We start from the raw sequence: 8875 nt of genomic DNA on the forward strand, positions 1-8875 counted from the left end.
AATGGAGTTTCATGCCATCTGACTCCACAGCTTTAGGCTCACACAGCTTACACATTCTAATCTCTTACAAGATGAAGACAACCATTAGAATTCTATCCTTTTTCTGAAAAGTTCTCTCTCTCTCTCTCTCCCTTTTTTTTTTCCTCGTGCGTTGGAGAGTTAATTATCTAACCAGGGGGACTGTCCAGGACAGTGTTTGATTTAAAAGGCTCGAGGCTTTAGGTGCTCAATTAAGTTGCTATCGGTCTCAGACTGGACTATAATGGGCTCTTTTCTCTTTAACTCGAGCAACCAGGAGATATACCCCAGGTCAGGCTAATTAAAGCCAGGGGAGTCTTTAATTGTGATGACAGAATTGGTTTCAGTTTCCTTTCTTTGGGTCCTCAGTCCAAGAAGGTCGTTAATATTTCAGCATTTGGGCAATGCAATCAATCACAAACATCAAGAGTTCTTTACATGGGAAAAGGGAAAAAGATGGGAAGAAATCCCACTTTTAAGGGGCCTTGCTCCTATCTGAGACTACTGGGTAGTGTGGTCCCTGACTGCAGGCTCAGTTCCGAATCTCCTTGCTGACTCGAAGAGATGGAGAAACGAACTGTATTTAGCATCTTTCAGTAACTTCAATGGCCAATAGGTGGGCTTATTTTCAACCGCATTATTACTTCAAGCAAAATACATGCAATATGGAGCACTACCTGGCTGTGTTTTCTAAACTGCTTTCAGGCACTGGAGAGGCACACTTCCCGGAGTGTAGCTGAAAGGTACACATTTGTACCTGCAAGTAAATATCAGCAACCTATCTGAGGAGAAAAATGTACATCCACAGCTACTGATCTAGAAGCAATTGGTTTTCCAGCAGGATCCTATATTTAATCTAAATTCTGCACCAGCTATATTAAATGTAACAAAGAAATGCAACCCAGAAATTATGCCTGGAGCCAAGTCCATTAAAGGTACTTCGGGATAACTAGAGCCCAAGCGCCTTAAAAGCACCAGAAGCTATTTATACCTAAGAGGGGGGGCTGTGCATAATCGCAACCACTGCATTAGAGAGGGGAGGGAGGGGAAAAAAAAAATCAGCCAAATTACGCTTGGTTAATTCAGAGTAACAGATCTGCCCCCAAGTGAATTGGAGGCCTTGAATTAATTCTGTTATGACAAATCAAGATAAACGTTCCCCCTAAATTGCATGCGATTTAATTAATTTTTGAGATCCTGGTTTTTTTTTTTTCCTAGCTAATAGTTCACAAGCTCCTGTGCTGTCATTGTGCTTGAGTGGGCAGACTTCAAAGTGATATTAAATAACCAACTATTAGATTTACCTAGCACGTCCTATTGGAAAAGTGCCATTTAATTACCTAGCCTGTTCAATTAAAGGGACAGCATTCTCTGAATATAGCAGCTTGCTGTTGATTACCAGGGAAATGAACTCTTTGCCAGGCGGCATCTCCCTTCCTAAGGCGAATCCCTTCCCCAAACACACCCTCCATAGCCGGCCACCCTCAAAACCCCTGCCCGTGCCCCAAGCTCAGCTCACTGCGGCTGCGGGCGCCACGTGAACCGCCGGAGCGGAGCCGGGGACACTAGCGCCACCGCGCCGGCTCCTGCCCTGCGCTCGCCCCCTCGCGGCCCCGCACCGTGGACCCGGCCCACCCACTCGCTGGCTCTGATCGGAGCCCCACCCGCCGGCGTCCGAACTTCCTCCTCTGGCGGCACTTTCCGCGCTAGTCACACGGCCCGAAGTGGGGGGGTGGGGGGTGGGGTGGAAGAAAGCTTGTTGGGGGAAAGAACCGGAGTTTGCAAAGCTACTCTGTGGCGCTTGGGTGGAGCTGGGGGGTGGGAGGTGGGAGTAAGGAGCAGCGGAAGGGAAGGGGCTGCTGTGAGGTTCCCCGACTTCTGGAAGGTGGAAGGGTCAGGCAGACGTGGGTCCCTTTAAGATCCGCCCTCCCCCCTCCTCTCTACACCCCGCTTCCAGCCTTTCCCTCCCTCTCTTAGAGGCCAATTTTGTTAATTAAATGTTTTGTTTGCGACGAAGCTCTCATTCATTGCGGACACGTCATTCGAAGTAGATCTAAGCCAGAGACCAGATCTCATTAGATAAAGCCCATCAGAACTAAGAAAATGGAGGAGCCACTAATTAAAGCTTTTAATTGTGCAGATTCGCTGCAGCAAGGCCGCTGCTTTATCTGAAATCTTGGAGGAGAGGAGGCAGAAGCCCAGCTCTGCCCAATCGACACTTGGCCACGGAGAGGGGGGAGGGAACGAGGGAAAACACCTCCCTCTTCCTTCCTGGCCGCTTTGTAGCCAGATCTTGGTTGTTTAAAAAACAACAACAAAACAAAAACCCATAAAGTCAAGCAGTGTACAAGCCCCTTAATATAATTGCCCTGTGGTCCCAGCCAGGCAAAGGAGCCCTCTTCACCTGCGGACTAGCAAAGGAGCACTCCACTACTTAGTCTCTTTAAGAACTGAAAGACCCCCACCAAATGAAACTGGGGGCGTCTGGGAGAAGGGGTGTGTGAGAGGGAAATGAATGCCAACACATTCTTCATTTTCCCATCCTTTGGTTCCTTGAATGACAGAAATAGATGACTTCAGGTGTATCTCTGGGCTGGACAGGAGGTTGGGCTTGGCGTGCCCTGATCAAAGTGTGAGGCTCCAAGATCATTTGGCACTGAACTAGAATTCCTCTCTCTCTGGGGCAGACAAGTTTCTCGGAGTAGCAGCTAGTTTTAGAGCAAGCCTAATACAAGTTCAGAGGGAAAAAAAAAAAAAGCAAGACTCCAAGATTACCTAAGGTTTAGTGTGTACACCCTCCACTAACCCTCTCTCCCCCAAAATACCCAAAGGACCTTTATTATTTAGCTCCAGGAATAAGGAAAGCAATGGACTTCGTTCCCAGGAAGCCACTTGCCTAAACTTGTCCCATGGGAATCAAGTGGACCCATCTCCTGTTTAATTAGTGGTAATCAGAAGCGAAGATAGGCTTCACCCCCCCCCCCCCTTGAAGACATTCGAAGAGATGAAACTGCATTCACCAAATCTTAACTGCACTGTCAATTTTTCCGCTTCAAACCACCATCCTTTCTTACCACACTTTTGTCTCCGCTTAATTACAATACTGTCAAAGCTCATGGCACCGTTTGGAAAGAGAACCAGAAAGCATTACACCCAAGCTCCTGCTGATTTTCCAACATTTACTTCTAAAAGAACACTTAGTGAAATTAATGCAGCCCTATTCACTTAAATATACAAGCCCTCTGCCTCCCATGTTTCGGAGGATGCCAGCAGAGTGGATATAGTTTGCATTATCAGAATAACCAAACGTCATTTCACTCCATCCCTTTCCTCAAATGGTTATCACCAGAGGCAAACACGCCCAGATTCAGTTCCAAGCTGCACGGGGAACTTGGGCAGCATCAGCCACAAATGATAACCCCACTGGGCTAAAGTCTGAATAAAATGTCTCATCCACTGATTTACCAGCAATAAAGACAGATCTGGATTTTCTGCGAATCACTATACAGACAAAGGTTTAGAACACGGACTTAAAATAGAATAATTCTTTGAACCACATCCCCCCCCCCAGTGGCATCGGGGTGTGTGTGTGTGTGTGTGTGTGTGTGTGTGTGTGTGTGTGTGTGTGTTAATTACTGGATGTTGAAACAGAACACCTCCTAGAAGCATTCATGTGCGTCAGTCTATCAAACCATTTACTCAAATTAAATGTGTAATCCTTCAAATGCCTCCTTTCAAATTAATGAGTTTAAGGAGCTTGAGTTCACCTGAAAAGATCCTATAGGCACCTGACCTCCTGAATTCTTTCTGTTAGCTGCCCTGAAGGCTGTTGGAAAAGACTGCTTACACGGGCATGACTGTTCCTCTGCTTTAGGAATTGCTTTAAAATGCTAGATTAGCATAACCCTATCCTCTCTCTTGGGGATCAAGGGCAGTGCTACAAATGATGACAACAACAACAAAACAAATCCCAACATTCTTCAAATGAAAAAAAAATAAAAAGTAAAAAAAAGTAAAAACCACAAACTTTCCCATACACCAAGAGTGAGCATATGAAGATAAACACTACCACTAAGTCTTGCTTTTATTTTATTAATATTATTATTTACTATAAAAAATCACAAGTCTTTAAACTGATGGGTAATCAGTGTTTTCCACAAGGAGCACTAAGAATGAGTCACAGCATTTTGCTCAAAAGTTAAAAAGTGCTTATGTAAATATCATAATTAGCCATCACTAGAGACGAAGAATTTCTCACTAACTGCACTTTATTTTTAAGTAAACCTTTTGTCTCTAAGTGTCTCCATGAGTCCCTGCCTAGCTCTAAAAAAGCACCCGAACGCCCACATTTTAGACATGTTTACTTTTAACCTGAACCCCAAACTGAGGCTACACAGAATTTAATCCAGAGGGTGTTCAACTTTGGACACCTAACCACCCACATACCACCAGACCTCAGTTTGCAATTAAATACTGTAAAAGTGACACATGCTTTCTTGAGTCCCTTAAATGCTGCCAACTAAAGAGGTTTTTGGTTTGGGACTGGGTTTTGTTTATTTATTTCTTTTGGGATTTTTGTTTTGTTTTGTTTTTTTAAAGTGAAGACTGACAAGATCGCCAAAAGATGTCCGATCCTTCCTTAAACCCCTGGTAACCTCTGGCCTTGCTCTTGCCCATCTGGCAGAAAGGCAGCCGACTTACCTGATGTAGTCATTTCTGCAGAGGATCATGCCGCTCTTGGTGTAACAGGACGTGCCGATGTCGCCCAGCTGCGCCTGGCAGCAGGAGCACTTGAGACAGCGGCTGTGCCAGTAGCTGTCCATAGCATAGAGCAGAAAGCGGTCTGCAATCTTGCCCCCGCAGCCTGCACAGCGCTTCCAGGAGAGGGAGCCGGCCGTCACCGGGGGCGGCTGCGAGCTGCTGCCCGGATTCACCATGGTCTGGAGAGAGAAAGAGAGAGAGAGAGAAAGACAAAACGGGCGATGCAAAAGTTAGAAGTCAATCGCGGGGCGCCTGAAGCCAGCGCGCTCCCCTCCTCCCTCCCCGGAGTGGCTGCAAGAGAAGCAGCAGGCAGGGCCAGGGCGGGAAGGCGGCCGATCCGAGAGAAGGAAAAGAGGGAGGCTCGCAGGCAGCAGCCGCCTGTTTACTTTTCTCAAGCTTTGTTCTGGGGCCACGAGCTGCTCTCAACTTTCCAAAGCGCTTGCCGCCGCTGACAATTTCAGCTCGGGGACTGTCAAAACTCCGAGAGCCAGGCTCGGTGGCGCGCTCCACCCCTCGCGGCGCCTCCTCCTCCTCCTCCCCCCTCCTCCCAGCGCCCGCCTCCTCCCGCTCCTCCCGCCGCCGCCCGCCTCCAGCAAATGAGGGTCAAACCCACCCACCGCCGCGCCCGGCCCCTCCCCGGCCCCCGCCGAGCCCCGCGAGCCAGCCGCGGGCCGCTGGAGGTGGCCGCCCCGCCGCAACCACGTTCCCTCTCGAGCTCTGCCTGCCTGGGGAAGTGAGGCTGCGGTTCACAAGTTGCAAATAGTTCGGGGTTTTCTGCAAGGAGGGGGTGGGCGGTGAAGTGGGAGGGAGGGAAAGGCCGAGGGGGGGGGGGATGGAGGTGGTGGGAGGGGAAGCAAGGTGGCGGGGGTGGGGTAGGGGGGTGCGGGTGTAAAGTTGCGAAACTGGTTTTTCGTATTTTAAACAGCACCTTTCACATGCCATTGTGGTGACCGCCATCTCCCATTATTGTGCAAAATCTCATTTCATTTTGAAGATCAATGAGTGTTTTCAGGACGCAGGCAAGGATAATAGATCATTGAACTTTAGGATGCCTGTTAACTTCCTATACAAACACTCTCCACTTTGGTCTCGCTAATCTGCCCTTGATCAGCAATTTAAATGCGAGAGCTTTGTTCCTCCAAAGGGGTGTGTGTTTGTGTGTGTGTGTGTGTGTGTGTGTGTGTGTGTGTGTGTGTGTGTGTGTGTGTGTGTGTGAGTGATAGATAATATGCGAGGAGGCACTATTGAGGGACACACAAGTTAAATTCAAGCCAGTCCTGATGTCACCCAAAACTGCTTTTAAACACACCCCCCCAACACACACTCTTTCTAATGAATGCCACAAGAGAAGTAACTGGGGTATAATATAGGAATCAATTTATAAAGCTTAGCTTAAACCGATTAATTTGTTGCCTCCAATCCGGAGTCCAATAAAGTCCCAGTGTTTCTCCAGTCACTTATTCTATAAAAAGATCAAGTTATTTACTGCCAATTAAGCAGCTTGTTTTGTCTTTGTCCTCTGTAAGGCGAGAGTGTGGGCTCCCCCAGGCTCCCAGCTATCTGCCCAAGACGTTCAGCTGATACCTCAGTAGGGAGAGGGCGAACTTTGTCTGTCCCCAGCCCAACTTAACTGCTGCAAAGAACCGGGGAGAGGGAACGAAAGAAAGACTCCGGTTCCTTAAATAGGCCGATTTTAAACACATTTCCTCCGAAAGAGTCCCGGAACGTGTGTCCAGTGACCGCACAATAAACCAGAATAAGAACTGCACCAATTAAGCTGTAACAAAACCCCGAGACTCTGGAAACAGGACCGCTCTAAAACCCATTAGCATTGCATTTATCCGAATGCATCATACCTTTATGTAAATTGATTTATCTGATGCATTTACTCGAGGAATTGCTTTTTGTTACAATTTCAGCCCTAACCCAAATGAATCTGCATTTCCTGCCCTAGGTCTTTAAACTGCCCCCCTCTCAACGTTTTAATCGCTCCGAATTCCTTTTTAAGAGGGGAGGGGGAGGGAGGAGACTCCAAGCTGCTCCCCGCCCCCATCTTTAGTGAGAGGTAAATATATATGTATATTTTTTTTTGAAAAGGAAACATTACACTGAGAAAAGCATCCAGTAACCCCATTAGCTAAAGCTCTTAAGGACAAGCAATACCTTAATGCTGATTAAATCTAAAAGAGATGAATCAAGAGGACTGACCAGAAACTGACTCCCCTGATAACTAAGGACGGGCCCTCATCAAGTTTCATTTAGAGTTGGAAAAAAAAAAAAAGAAAGCTTTTAAGTTAAATAGGCTTATACTCTAGTAATTACATAGCCAAGCAATTTAGGTCCTGGGATAGTCAGTGAAATAGAAAGCAGAGCTGGCAGCTAGAGGCAAAATCTGCCCCCTTTAACAACGTCTCTGGTGTTTTTTAATGGAGACCAAGGGAGGGACAAACGTAGCGCTGGCCATTTGTAGTACAAAAATGGATGCTTAATTCATGTCTTGATTTTAATTAGGTGATTCACCGGATTTCTCCTGGATTGGAACAAAAGACTTGTAAGCCAAGAGGAATTCTTTTAAAAAGAATCAGCAACGCCGAATCCTGGTCACTTGGAGCGTTTCGGTCCGTTTCAAATAGTGTTGGGGGGTCATGACTATCGCCCCCACCCACGCACACACCACTTCTCAGCTAAGCTGCCCCAGCCTTTCCTTTAAGAACTGGAACTGCACACACACACACACCCCAGCCCTCTCCAGGGTCCCCACCAGCCGGGTCTCCAAGAAGAACCCTTTTGTAAGCAAGGAACCGCTACAAAGCTGGCGGCCCCGGGCTGCCCTCAGTGCTAGCTCGCAGGCCGGCCTCGGGTAGTTTCAGACTCACGCATTATCTAAGGCGACGTATTGTTTACTTGCAATTTGGGACGGTCAAGCGAAGGAAGCCAAAGAAAACAGCCCGGGCCCCGATCAACTCCCCCTCCCTTCCTCCCACCCTCGCCCCCTCCGGGCCCGCGGCGCCCCCAGCCACCCCCTTACCTGCTTCTCCCCTATATTGCAATACTGCGAGAGGCGGCGGCGGCGGCGGCGGCGGCGGCGGCGAAATGCGAGAGGAGCCGCTCAGCTTCCAGGGCAGGGGCGCCGGGGCCGGTGGAGCTGGAGGGAGGGAGGGAGTTCTCGCAGAAGCAGGAAAGGGGAGGAGGGGGCTAAGGGCTGCCTTTTTTTTTTAATCGCGTGGCTCTGGGGCGGGTAGAGGGAGCCCCACGCTAAGTGGCAGGCGGCCCGGCGCAGAAAGTGTCAAGTCTCAGCCCTAGGGTCCCGGTCCTCAGCCCCCGGCTGCGCGCGAGCAGCTGCAGGCGCCCTCGGCCCGGCCCGCACGGCGCAGCGGCAGCCACTGCTGCAATCGCGGCTGCAAGTTTGGCAATGTGGCTTCACTTTGTACGCGCCCCCGCCCCCGCCGCGCCCGCGCTCCTCCTCCTCCGCCGCCGCCTTCCTCCCGCCCGCCCGCCCGCCCGCCCGCTCCGGGCCGCCGGCGGCTCGGCCGAGCTCCCCCTCCCGCGACCCGGGAGCGGCGGTGCAAGCTCGGCCCCGCGGCCGGTGCGAGGGCGCACGGAGTGGGGAGCTGCGGGCTGGCCGGGAGCGCTGGACCGATCGGACGCCCCGCTTGCTGCTGCCCGGCTCGGAGGCGGCGGCGCGGGCCTCTAGCCGGCTCGCTCGCTCCTTCGGCGGCGCTTACACATGTGTTACTGACAGAGCAGAATCCCAACTACTCCCCGGCTCTGCCGCCGACGTCAGCGACCCTCAGCCACTGGGCGGCCGGATTGTTCAGGCGGAATAATAAAACCTGCCAATCCGGGGAAGGACAAAGGGTGACTGAAACGAGACTCGGGGGGCGGGGAGCGAGGCGGGCGAGTGAGCGGGCCCGGCCCGGGAAGGCGGGGGGGGGGGGGCTGGGGTCGGAGGATGTGGAGGGACCCGGAGTGGCGAGGGGGACGCGGCCAGCGAGCGCGTGCTCAGGCTCCGGACCACACCTGCCTGCCCAGCGCCGGGGGACATGTGGAGCCCGCCCCCCTCCGGGCCTCTGGGGATCGCCTTCCCTAGCTCAGA

At 50.8% G+C, this 8875-nt stretch overlaps 1 protein-coding gene across 2 annotated transcripts in view; it reads right to left on the reverse strand.

Moving 5' to 3' along the window:
• Positions 1–8518, reverse strand: part of LMO4 (LIM domain only 4) — a 16810-nt gene extending 8292 nt beyond the window's left edge. The window contains exons 1-2 of one of the 2 annotated variants that reach the window (XM_084757839.1): positions 7808–8518; positions 4720–4958 (exon numbers count right to left, since the gene is read on the reverse strand). In XM_084757839.1, the coding sequence (XP_084613965.1) occupies positions 4720–4955 (236 nt within the window). In that variant the 5' untranslated portion in view covers positions 4956–4958; positions 7808–8518. Of the gene's footprint in view, positions 1–4719; positions 4959–5165; positions 5319–7807 lie in introns of those variants that run through there. The other variant, XM_084757840.1, reaches the window with a different exon arrangement.
• Between the last annotated feature and the right edge of the window lie 357 nt (positions 8519–8875).

This window comes from Acomys minous (genome assembly GCF_964271855.1).
Source record: "Acomys minous genome assembly, chromosome: 14".
In the NCBI taxonomy this organism is placed as follows: domain Eukaryota; kingdom Metazoa; phylum Chordata; class Mammalia; order Rodentia; family Muridae; genus Acomys; species Acomys minous.